Source organism: Sorghum bicolor, chromosome 1, assembly GCF_000003195.3.
Source record: "Sorghum bicolor cultivar BTx623 chromosome 1, Sorghum_bicolor_NCBIv3, whole genome shotgun sequence".
NCBI lineage: Eukaryota > Viridiplantae > Streptophyta > Magnoliopsida > Poales > Poaceae > Sorghum > Sorghum bicolor.
Genome location: NC_012870.2, coordinates 9322136 through 9334539, shown reverse-complemented (window position 1 = coordinate 9334539; position 12404 = coordinate 9322136). Strand labels below are relative to the sequence as shown.

Below are 12404 nucleotides of genomic sequence, written 5' to 3'. Positions count from 1 at the left end.
ATTAATTTTTATTTTCATCTATATTTAATACTTCATGCATGCGTCTAAAGATTCGATGTGACGGGGAATGTGAAAAATTTTGCAAAATTTTCTGGGAACTAAACAAGGCCTTATCTAGATGCGCGCAATGCCGAGTTATGACACAACTCTGTTGATTCGTCATGTTGGATACCTGATTTCTACTCCGCGATAATCGATGGTGAGATCGGCGTACGACTTGGAGTTGTCCTTGTGGGGAGAGTGCCTAGGAGCACACCACAGATTAACCTCTTGACGATGAAATCAACACCTGTAATGGCGTATATTTATTTAGACTAAGCTTAAGCAAAACAGATCTAAAGAATTGCTATAAACAAAAAAAAAATGTCTCCTCACTCTTTTTTTATCACCGACGGATTCACAGAAGAGAAAGGAGAGGGACCCTAAACAACGGCAGCGAGCAGCAAGAAGCGGCAACTGTTCTCTTAGCTCGGCGGCGGCTAGGGCCTCTGTGATTTTAGTTGACTTATTATATTACCCGTGATTTCATAAAATCAATGTGAGGCAAGTAGTAAGTTGATTTTTTGGACCATAGCATTTGAAAATTCGATGTTTGAACTAGACTCTGAATATTACTAGTTTTAAGTAATAAATAACCGCGTTGAAGAGTAACAATAACGAGATTCAAACAGAACCTTTTCCTCCCCACGCCTTTCGCTTTGGGCCAAGCATTTGCATAGCCGGCTCCGCAAGTATTCGCGGTCGCACAAGCTGGTCCAGTCCAACACCGGCCTCCCTGTCTCAATCCTAGCCACAAGCTCTCCCGGGGCTGAGGATGACTCCCCACTCCGGGCTCCTCCGGCGGCTCCGCATCGGCCGTCGACCAAAACCCGCCCTGCTAAATACTCGCTCGCTACAGCTCTCCTCGCAATTACTAAATTAACAGCTCCGTTAGCACGAGCTGCGGGGAGGGAGTTGGGAGGAGAAACAGAGGTGCCGGGGCGATGGGAACCGTGCTCGATTCGCACTTCCTGGCGCTCACCGCCATCGTTACTGTGAGTGCCCCCATTCGCCTCCTCGCTTCTCCCGGTCCTGCGCAAGGCTTCTTCGAGTTCTGACTGTTACGTTCCCTGTGGTTCCCGTAGGTGGGGTACCAGCTGCTGTTCTTCATCATCACAGCTCTCCTCCGGTTCGATAAGGTCACGGATTTCGCAGGTAACAACTAACTCAGCCTGCTCTTGATACCGGAATGAGTTGCCATGACTGCCCCTTGTGCAGTTGTACTAGTAGGGCGCAATTGATAGTAGTGAATGTGAATTTAGTTCATTCCTGCTAATTGCTTAGAGGATAAATTCTTGTCCTTGTTAGTTTTTTTTTTTCTGGAGTTCAGTTTAGGTAACGGTTAGCAAGATCGGTCATTGAGTTCTTTGACTCAGTTTGTGTGGCCGATTGGCCGTTGTTGCTTCAAGACTCCAACAACCCAACATCTCTCCTGAACTGTATTATACTCCCTCCATTCCAAATTATAATTTTTTTTGGCTTTTATAGATAAATGCTCCCTCCATTCCAAATTATAAGTTGCTTTAACTTTTCCATGTATTTAGATATAATAATATGTCTACATACATAGGAAAATAGATGAAGAAAAAAAAAGTCAAAGTGACTTATAATTTGGAACAAAGGGAGTAGTTTTTGATATGTAGTTAGATAATAGATATACATTAGAAACCCTTGCCTCCCCTTTGGTTGGGCCAGTGACAATGAACTGGGTACAAGAAAAACAAAAATAATGACACTCTAGAGTGATAGCATGTGGTGATTGATTAAAGTGGTTTGATAGATTCAGTATATCCAACTTGGGTAGAATTAGTTTCTTATATATAGATTATGTCTAGACATTGTAAAAACAATGTATCTCGAAAAGCCAAAACATCTTATAATTGAGGATTGGGGGAGTAGTTTTCTCGCTTGCTTTGGGGAATCCTCATGCATGGGCTTGCTTGATTACTCCCCAGGCAAGGTTGTCTGGTGCAGGGTGCTTCCTGCCCGATTTTTTTGGGCGCTTAGGAACGAGATCGATGCCTGGCAGGCATTGAACCAAACAATCTTCTTGTCTGTTATAAGATAATTATACACGTGAGCTTACATGCAAACCGCTCCTCATTCTTACAAGGCATCCATGTCTTCTGAACCCACAGTCTGAATGTTTGATAAAATTCCCTATCTGCGCACCAGCCTGTATACTAGCTTTGCTGTATTTTCTGCCCACAATTATTTATTTTATGCTCCTAATTTCAGGCAGTACAAATTTTGTCATAATCGCCATCCTAACATTAGTTTTGAAGGGAGCATGGCATTTTCGTCAGGTAACTAATTTTTTCATTTTAAATCTGTTCACTTTAATGTAAACATAGTCAATGGATTGACTGATGCTCCCTGTCTGTTCAGTGGAAACAAAAGGGTGGAATTTATCAGAACTACTGCTTTCTTTTCTTCTACGCTGGATTGTCAGCTTTTTTCCCGGTGCAAATACCTTAAAAAATCTGTTTGCCAACCGCCCACACCTTTGCTAACGGCAGTTGACTTTGTAGAGAACATAAAGTGGATTTACATTTTTCAGTCTAAGTGAAAATGTGAGTTACAGTTGCTGCAGCATGCTGGCAAGTTGTTTGTTTGAAATGTTGAGTTACATAGATCTCTGAATTTACCACGATTCATTGATTTTTAGTCTGGAAGATGGCATATACTGTGGTGTTGTAGCAATATAGCATGATTAAAACTACCTCTGTCACTTTAAAGCTCACAGAATTGTCTTGTCACTTACATTAATTTAGACACTGCAAATTTAATAATGTTTGTAAAGCTAATAGAATAGCTTCATCATTTACCTTAGACACTGCAAATTTAACAATGTAGAACTAGCAAAATTGCTTCATCACATACAATAAAATTAGACACCGTGAATGCGACCATATTGATCTGATTCCACTGACTACATTGTTATCTGATTCCATTTTCACAGGAAAGACAATTTAGGTATCTTTTTGATTTTTTGTCCCTGTGAAATCTAAAAAATGATAGGAAAGAGACAAGTATAGTCTCTTGAAAAAGGTTTGTTTCTTTTAAAAGGAAATGGAACAAAATGATAGTACCATTCCTTTGGCACTGCATTGATTTGATTTACTTGTGATATACTTTTATAGGAAGAAATCAAGGTTATTTAAAAATATGTGCATTTATAAAGGTCGATCTCTATTTCAGATTGTGCTGACAGTGCTTGTTACCATTTGGGGTCTTCGCCTAGGACTATTTTTATTGATGAGGTACGCTGTTAGCCTGTCACATGAAAAATCGTTAGCTTGACTGAAAATATGTCTATAGTTTTCAATAAATTGCTATTTTTTTTAATTTCTAGGATTCTGCAATGGGGTGAAGACCGACGGTTTGACGAAATGCGTGATAATTTGGGGAAATTAGCATTTTTCTGGATTTTCCAGGTACCTTTTGCAACTTGTGTCTGATATTAAGATCTGACCGTGCCTTTTCTGAAGAAATCCTCAGCAGGCTATCTTTTTCCATTTGGGCAGGCTGTTTGGGTTTGGACTGTCAGCTTGCCTGTCACTGTTGTGAATGCAAGTGACAGAAACCCCTCGATTGAAGCCAGGGACATAATCGGTTGGATAATGTGGTTGGTTGGGATATGTGTAGAAGCAACAGCTGATCAGCAGAAGCTTGTGTTCAAGAATTCTCCAAGTAATAGGGGAAAGTGGTGTAACGTTGGTCTTTGGAAGTATTCTCGCCACCCGAATTACTTTGGGGAGGTTAGTTAATTCAGTTTGTTACTTTGGTCATTGTTGGTAAATATGAAGATTAGCCTTCATGTATACTCGATTTGCTTAAATACTTATATTAGCTAGAGTGAGAACTCACAGTCCTTGAATAGTACCTGTCGCTACTAATTCGTATAGTGTTTTCAATGCATATGTTGTTTACATGCTTATGAGCTGTGATTGCAAGTACAGCATGTTCTACATACAATGTTTATGACACTGATCTGTATGTGAATTGAAATTGATGTAGATGTTCCTTTGGTGGGGAATATTTGTAGCATCAACCCCAGTTCTCTCAGATGCTGAATGGCTTGTGATTCTTGGACCTATATTCCTGACTCTTCTGCTTCTTTTTGTTAGTGGAATCCCACTCCTTGAGGTATGCAACTTTTCTAGTGCCCTCAAACCCAAGCTATATTACTTGCAAAATGCTAACATGCTCTACTCTTCATATTTATATCGTGAAGTCATCTGCTGATAAGCGCTATGGACGAATGGAGGAATACCGTGTATACAAGAACACTACAAGGTAGCATTCTTACACTGGTTATTTTCCTGATCTCTCCCCAGAGTCCAACCACTGGTTTTTACTTTTTAGCAACAAGAGTAAAGTGTTGATTGTTCTCTGCAGCCCTCTTATCCCATTGCCACCAGCCGTGTACGGTTCCCTGCCTGCATGGTTCAAGGTTGCCTTCCTCCTTGAGCTCCCCCTCTACAATCCTGGGCCAGGAGCTGATCCAATCAGTTGAGTGACGCTTGCAAAATTGTTCTGCTGCCCTTCAGTGATAAACATGTATAGAATAGCCCTGCGTATATTTACGGTTTGCTTTGTTTTGTTTTGACAGAACTACGGTGAGCCCATTGATGGGTCAGCCTGATATTTGTGTTGTTATTGTGTACTGGGCAATTGTTTCCCCTTCGATTCCAAGGGTTGACAATGGAGTCTGGCCCCTATTTATCACTCATGAGGCTCAAGCATGTATATTGTTGGTTAAAAGTTAGAATTTCTTTTGTTGCACTCCTTGTCTCCATGTGCAGATCAGTAGTCAGTAGATGATCATGCGAACTGAACTTTGAACCGATACTAGGAGTGTCTCAATTTGGTAGTATTCGTTATGCAGACACGGTATTTTTGTATCTTACATTCTTAGTTAGTACCAGGACTGAACCTTTTAAACTCTTTATCTATGTGCGTGTTAGTTGGGCAGGTGTTCAGGGAAACAAAAGGCAGTAAATTCGAAGAAACAAAATAATTAAGAAAAATGTTTCTGAGAAGCAGAACTCCCCCAAAACAGTCCAGTTCACGAGGTAGCAGTGTGGCAGTGTGCAAGCTCAAAACGAGCTGGGTTTGCAAGCTCCACAAATCTTCACTCCTTTGGGAAATCTTGCTTGAGAAAACGAGAAGAAACTTGTCCATGGCCATGGCCATGGGTCATGGCAACTATAACAACTGTGGTCACGCTACCGGGTGCCAGTATAGAAACATCAGTAGCTCCTCACGCCGGCGCGATGGACACCTTGTCGACCTGCACGACGTACTCGAGCGTGGCGCCGGGCGGGATCTGGACGTGTTCCTCCCCGAAGTCGGCGCCGTCGTCGCCGAACGCGAGGCCCGGCGGGACGACCACCCGCCGCTTGCCGCCGGCCCTCATGGAGCGCAGCACGTACTCGACGCCCTCGCACATGCCCCTGGTGTACGGCCGGGAGCCCATCACCAGCGCCAGCGGCCGCTTGCCGTCGCCGAACGTGTCCACGAACGCCTCCCCGCCGGCCACCCGGCCCTGCAGGTCGATCACCACCAGGTCGCCCGTCCGCGGGACGTCGCCGCCGCCGACGCGCATCTCGTAGTACCTGATCCCGTTGGGCAGGACGACCTCCTGCTCCTGCTCCACGTCCCTGCGGGCGCACACGAGAGACAGAGGAGCGGGCATTGCACGCACCAAAAATCAAGTAATGGCGGTTTTGTAACCGAAAGAATTAACGACCCGCGAGCATGGCGAGAGTGGCACTGACTTGGTGTTGGCCTGCTGCTGCGCGACCTCGAAGCGGGTCTTGAGCTGCTCGGACACGACGCCGACGGCCAGGAAGCCGGCCCACGCCAGCCCCGCGCCGATCCCGAACCGCCGCGTCAGCGACGAGGCCACCCAGTCCGTGGAGTCCGCGCCGCCCGCGCGCTTCGGCCTCGCCGGCGCCGCCACCGGCGCTTGCACGGACTGCTGCTGTGTCTGTGGTTGCGGCTGCTCGCTGGACGGCGGCTGGTTCTGGGCGCTTGGCGGGCGCGGGGTCTGCGTGCAGGAGACGTGCGGCTTGGCGATGGGACGGGCGAGGAGCGCCGGTGAGCTTCCCAGGAAGGTGGCCATTGTGGTTCGGTGCGTCGTGGATGAGCTACGACGAGTCCAGGACGACGGAAGTGGATATTTAGGTTGATTTTGTATGTTTCTGAGATATATTGTTTATTTCGTTCAATTCTCGTGCGCTTTTTGCGAGTGAAATGTGGCCACAGGTGTATGAGTGCTTGAAGGCTTATCCGACTGCACCACACTGGCTATCCACCGACCGTCCCCGCCGACTCTAACCATGTCTTCTCTTTTTTTTCATCGAGAAGAAAAAAGCGGAATAGGTGAAGGGGTATCCACAAAGAGGGGTATCAATCCAGATCACACAGCAAAGAGATTAATACCGTGAACATATAGCCGGTTAAAATGACACTCAAAGAGGGGCATCCACTATCCAAGTATCCAGATCACACAGCAAAGATATAGATACATGAACAAGCAGCCGGTAAAAATGACACTCAATTTCAGATTCCTCATACAAACAGTGCCCATCTTCTTACTATTGCTTGAGTTCACAGTTCGAAAATTGAATGATACCAAGTAGAACCGCTTAAAAAATTGAAATCAAAATACATATCCAACGTGCCGTAGAATTTATCCAAGATTGATAATGTACTTGATATACGAGTAAATTACAAAATAAAATAGAGGTGATTACAGCCCATGTTCAGATAAAGGTAAGTAATAGTAAGCAAGGTAACAGCTCAGACAAAAAAACAGATTCCTTACCACTTATCCACACCATACACAACCCCTGTCCAAGCGTATAGATTTTTTCTCTAAGATTTCAACAGTTGACAAGAATCAACAACCACAAACATACTTCACTACTTCAGCGAGATCTCAAAATCGGATTCATATAAACACAAATCAAACTGCAAATATAAAGAAGATCCCAGGGAACATATCAGTGCAAAATGAGTAAAATTATTTAATACAACACATTAACTGCAATCTGAAAAATGGGTATATCTGTGTGACACCATCCTTCCCTAAAATTCGGATGGCAGGTGTCTCAGACTATCAAAATATATTCCCTACCATCAATTATTCTGCCTAAAAGTTCTATGACTACAATGCCTGAGCTCCAATGCAACACCACAGATAAGATATACTTTCATAATGGTGTATTTTATTTTATAGTACAAGCATATGACCGACACACAGATCATCTAATTAGAAAAGCATAATAAACAGTTTAGACACTATGAACCTTAAACAGAATATGTGCGACACTATCTACAAATATCATATTAGGTTATTCTGCATTCCGTCTTGTTCAGTTCCCTAGAACAGATGACAAGTTGATGGTCAATTACTCACTGGCCAAAGCACAGCCCTCTAATTTTGAGTTCTGAAGAAAATGCACCTTTTTGCTACATGGTTCTACCGTAAGCCAGAATGAACTGTGACTAGTAATTCAAGTGCCTTTAGGCTTTAGCACCAACAACATTTTTTTTTTTGATCCAGCACCAACAACATTGACACTACTACTTTAGCACCAACAACACTGACACAACTTAAGCTCATAAGCTTAATGCACATAGCTTAACCATATTATTCTGAACACACAAGATCCATTTTAAGAAACCTAAACAATAGGGGGGCCCATGATACCAAACAAGATGAAGCTATAAAACCAAACATTAAACCACATAACAGGGACACAAAAGGTAATAATATGAAATTAAACAGCACCTCTTCGGACTAAAATGATAATGATATGTGAACCACAGTTGATAAATCTCCATAATGAAGATCTGATACAATATATGCCCTCTGCAAAAAATGATAAAAGAATGACTCTGGAGCAATATGCTACCAAATATAAAACAGCATTTATAGAACATGCACGAGATACTAAAATCCAGCCATGTCAAATATTGCAGAATAGCACAAAAATTATGATATGATACACATGTCCACAGCTAAGCCACCACCAAAACATACTAAGGTTACGACAATGAGGCCAGTTTCCAAACATAAATAAAACCAAGTCTAATGATCATAGTTTTTGCCTTTTTGGACCTCATAAGTACATATTTCTAACCATAAAAAGTTTTATACCTCATAAATACTAATCTAGATCCCTCCCTCTATGGTAGAAGTTGAGCTCAGTCCAAAAGATCTTCAGTCCCTTCTGAGGTAGATTGCTTCAATGATTTGCAAAGACTGTATCATTTCGCCTTGGAGGTCTATCAGGAATCGAGCCTGGCTTAAATTTTGATGCCTCATGCCTTGCAAGTTCAGGTGGCACAGGACTGTTGCTCTGTATAAGCATCTGTTTCAGATCAAAGAAAATATCAGTGTTCTCCAGAGTTAAAAATGAAGTTGCCACTCCCTTCTTTCCAGCACGACCTGTCCTTCCAATGCGATGTGTGTATGTGTCGACTGAACTAGGCATCTCATAGTTAATCACGTGTGCAACATCAGGAATATCAATACCACGCCCTGCAACATCAGTAGCCACAAGAACATTGAACCGACGGTTTCTAAATCCATCAAGGCTGATCTCTCTCTGGTCTTGTGACTTCCCACCATGCAGGGTTGTGACGCGGAAGCCTGCCTTGTCCAGATCCTTAGCGCGCATGTCCGCTGTCTTCTTAGTATTGCAGAACACAATGGCTGTCTTGTCTCCGAGATCTGTGAGTATCTTCTGGAGCCGTGGCATCTTCTCAGACTCCTTCACCATGATCACATTCTGGGTGATCAGATCAGTGGCCTTGCCAGCTGTACCAATTGTCACAACAACTGGGTTTCGGAGATACTTCCTAGCAAGACGCTCCACAGCAGGAGGCATGGTGGCACTGAACATATAAGTAGTCCTGTAAATCCTCTTCTCATCAAGTTCCTCATCCTCATTTTCAGGTTTCAAGTTACTCGATGGCATGGCGTCAAGGACACCAACAACTTGTGGCTCAAAACCCATATCAATCATCCTATCAGCCTCATCGAGCACAACATAGTTGCACTGGTTGAGAACAGCATACCTCCTTTCCAAGCAATCAAGAAGCCGACCAGGTGTAGCAATTACAATCTCACAGCCCTGCCTAATCTTGAAACCCTGCTCCTCAATTGACTGACCACCAACAATCGACACAACTTTAATGCCTAGATAGGTTGCAAATTTCACAGTCTCCTCCTCAATTTGTTGAGCAAGCTCACGAGTAGGTGCCATCACAACAGCATAGGGACCCTCGGCCTCATTCTCCTCGCTTATGGGTGGCAATCGGGTAATGTAAGACAACATGGGGAGTACAAAAGCTGCAGTCTTTCCGGAACCTGTCTCAGCAATACCAATAACATCACGCTGCTGTAGACCTAGCGGAATGGCAGCCATCTGGATTGGTGATGGTTTTTCATATCCAGCCTTGTCAATAGCGCGAAGCAACTCGGTGCCAAGCTTGCTTTCACTCCACTTCCGCATTGGCCGGGGTATGCGAGAACCCTTATAGGAGATATTGAAATCCTCACGGAAAATACGCCAATCTCGCTCAGTCATCTCCTCAAGCGCCTTCTCAGACCAGTGCCTGTCCACGCGCATATCAAAAGCATCATACATTTCAGCAGCAGCAGCCTTCTTCTTATCTACAGCATCATCCTCTGGACGGTCCTCCACACCGGCCTTGCGCCGCAGCTCTGCACGGGTCTCCTTCTCATGCGCAGCTGCCGCCTTCTTCTGCTCACGTCGGTCAATACCAGCAAGGAAGCCCCGGCCAAAGAGCAGCCTGGCCTCGTGCGGCGACTGGTAGAGCGCATTCATGTCGCGGCTGGTGTCCTCGGTGTTCTCCCAGTCAAAGGAGAAGCGGAACTTCTCCGAGGGCTTGATAACCCTCTTCTTGGGCTTCTTGGACCCAAGGTACTGCTCCTTGATCGCGTCGAGCTCCTTCTCTCGCTCCCGCTCCGCCATCTTCTCCAGCCGGTCCCTCTCCCGCTCCCCGCGATCCCCACGCTCCCTGTCACGGTCTCGCTCCCGCTCCCGCTCCCGCTCCCGCTCCCGATCCCTGTCACGGTCGCGGTCGCGGTCGCGACGGTCTCGGTCCCTGTCGCGGCGGGAGGAGTCATCTCGGTCGCGGTCCCTATCTCGATCCCGATCTCGGTCGCGGCGGGAGTCGTCGTCGCGGCGGCGTTCCCGGTCTCTGTCTCTGTCTCTGTCTCGGTCCCTGTCGGAGGAGTCACGATGGGAGTTGGAGGAGTCGCGAGGAGCGAGGTTGGAGCCGGACGGGGGAGCGCCGCCGGCAGGCGGCGGCGGAGGGGGCCGGGGCAGGGACTGGAGGAGGTCGAGCGCGGTGCGGCGCTGGTCGGAGACGGCGGCCTGGCGGCGCTCGAGCGCGAGGCGCTCCCGCTCCGCCTTGGTGAGGAACACAGGCTTCGCCGGCTCCGTCAGCGCGTCGGCCGAGCGCTTCATCGCGGCGGCGCGGGTGCTGCAAGGGGGGGAAGGAGGGTTTGCGCTTGTGGGGCGGACGACGGTTTGGGTGAACAGGGGCGCAGCGTCGCTATTCACCTCTGGAGCTACCGACTTGCTCCGGTTTGGGCCGTGTTTATCCGGGCCGGGAGAAGACATCGTCACCGACGTAGACATGGGCCTGATTTTGCGCTGGAAACGGAGATGCGCATAGGTCTGGCCTGACTTTGATACTAAAGTTGCTGTTTTCAGTTTCAGCGGAAGCGAAGCAGGGAAAAAAAATCTCTCTCCGTTCTTAATTTAAGACGCTTTGTTTTTTTGTTTAGATTCGTATAGTGATGTATAGTAAAAACAATTGTATCTACAAGAGGCAAAATATTTTTTTAATTTAGAATGGGGAAGTAATTTATTTTCAAAAATAAAGATTATAATATACGGAGTAGCCAGAGCTAGAGGTAAAACTCAAAATGATTGATCTCCCTCGAACAGGACGACAGGTTCTAATAGCTGCGTCGGAGCCCTCTAAAGAAACTCTAACGGATAGGGTCATAGGGATGAAACATGAAAATACATAGCTAAGATGTCTTCTAGATAAGCTTCGTTTACATTCCTACCTATTTTAACTATGTGTCTTGGTATTTTAGTCCATTTAGAAAGTGTTGGATCGAATTAAACTGAAAACAGTTGATCTTTTAACGCTACATACACGTCATAACTTTTTTTTATTTTTTTTACATAAAAAAAACTTGTGACCTACTAAGCATTAAGAGAAATGACAACCAAAACTGCCGGCAATCCTAAACAGCAAACAGCATGAGACCTAAGCGCAGTCCACCGTCCGAAATGAGCACAAGTGAGCTCTTTGATTCATTGTTTGGTTCGGCAAAACACACACAGTAAATACCCAAAGTAGATCTGATCAAACGTCTGCTTGATCGAAAATCATGGCATGAACCCAACCCAACGTACTGTCGGGTCAGATTTTTTTTTTCGAGCAGGTCAAATCGGGTTGGTCAGGTCAATTGGCTCATGAACAGGTCTAAACCAGAGCCACCAATATATTCTACAGTCAGTACCAATAGCCAAATTAGCAACTCCAAGACCAATCCTTCCTAGTCCCTCCCAGAAGAAACGATTGTGATCTCTAGCAAATAGAATCGGATCGGAACTCGAATAGTACTATCACAAAAGTCTATTTGCTAGGCTGATAAGTCATGACTGAAAATACTGTTCGTTAATTTATTGTGAGAGAAAAATAGTGTTGAATGGCCGACAGATTCGGTGGATAATGTCAAGTGAACAAGCTGAAAATCATAACTATTAGAATTGTAAAATTGTAGGTTCTACTTAACAGAACCGTAGAATCAATTTGATAAACTGTAATCACAAAGTCATTCAAAATAACACCATATAATCATGATTTTAACAACTATGCTAACAGCATCAGCACGTGGCACTTGCTTTCCCACACTGAAGAAGCATTACAACACTACCGCTGGAGAAGGGACAGGAGGCAACCGAGCTTGATGCAGTCGGGCGTGCGCGAGCCGGCGACTGTGTCCCTGTCACATCTCACATCCCAATAGGTGAACATAACCCTTCTGCCTGATCCATGCTTAGAGGTAAAGCAATCGTCATCTTTGCACCTTCACTCACTGGATGCAATCAGGGCATCTCGCGGGCTTCTCCCTCACCTCGCGCCCCGGTCCAAACCGGTACGGCTACTGACTGCTCTACTCCACAGTCCACACTCTCTGCACTAGCTGAGCCGAGCTTGTCAACAAAGCAGAGCTAGGAGGTCGATCAGAGCTTCAATTAAGGAGGCAAGGAGCAACAGGACCGATCACCCCTACT

General features: G+C 45.3%; 3 protein-coding genes across 3 annotated transcripts; 1 reads left to right on the top strand and 2 right to left on the bottom strand.

Moving 5' to 3' along the window:
- LOC110433930 (uncharacterized protein C594.04c-like) lies at positions 781–4986 on the top strand. The gene is made up of 10 exons (XM_021457094.1): positions 781–1034; positions 1125–1194; positions 2278–2345; positions 3241–3302; positions 3395–3476; positions 3567–3800; positions 4060–4188; positions 4277–4338; positions 4441–4553; positions 4655–4986. The coding sequence occupies exons 1-10, from the start codon at positions 984–986 to the stop codon at positions 4663–4665; spliced, it is 882 nt and encodes a 293-aa protein (XP_021312769.1). The 5' UTR covers positions 781–983; the 3' UTR covers positions 4666–4986.
- Positions 5060–6242, bottom strand: LOC8062926 (peptidyl-prolyl cis-trans isomerase FKBP17-2, chloroplastic). Its single transcript, XM_002463972.2, has 2 exons — positions 5823–6242; positions 5060–5705 (listed from the first exon to the last, which is right to left on the bottom strand). Exons 1-2 carry the CDS (start codon positions 6167–6169, stop codon positions 5306–5308), a joined length of 747 nt encoding a protein of 248 aa, XP_002464017.1. The 5' UTR covers positions 6170–6242; the 3' UTR covers positions 5060–5305.
- On the bottom strand, positions 7959–10626 carry LOC8062925 (DEAD-box ATP-dependent RNA helicase 21). Its single transcript, XM_002463971.2, has one exon. The coding sequence runs from the start codon at positions 10551–10553 to the stop codon at positions 8301–8303; it is 2253 nt and encodes a 750-aa protein (XP_002464016.1). The 5' UTR covers positions 10554–10626; the 3' UTR covers positions 7959–8300.

What these genes read in the sequence shown, in the direction of transcription:
- LOC8062925 (XM_002463971.2), bottom strand. Translation starts at nt 10,553, where the DNA reads ATGAAGCGCTCGGCCGACGCGCTGACGGAGCCGGCGAAGCCTGTGTTC.
- LOC8062926 (XM_002463972.2), bottom strand. Translation starts at nt 6,169, where the DNA reads ATGGCCACCTTCCTGGGAAGCTCACCGGCGCTCCTCGCCCGTCCCATC. An exon ending in CAGCAGCAGGCCAACACCAA is followed by an intron (nt 5,706 to 5,822) that starts GTCAGTGCCACT and finishes GTGCGCCCGCAG; the next exon opens with GGACGTGGAGCAGGAGCAGG.
- LOC110433930 (XM_021457094.1), top strand. Translation starts at nt 984, where the DNA reads ATGGGAACCGTGCTCGATTCGCACTTCCTGGCGCTCACCGCCATCGTT. An exon ending in GGACTATTTTTATTGATGAG is followed by an intron (nt 3,303 to 3,394) that starts GTACGCTGTTAG and finishes TTTAATTTCTAG; the next exon opens with GATTCTGCAATGGGGTGAAG. An exon ending in GTGGAATCCCACTCCTTGAG is followed by an intron (nt 4,189 to 4,276) that starts GTATGCAACTTT and finishes TATATCGTGAAG; the next exon opens with TCATCTGCTGATAAGCGCTA.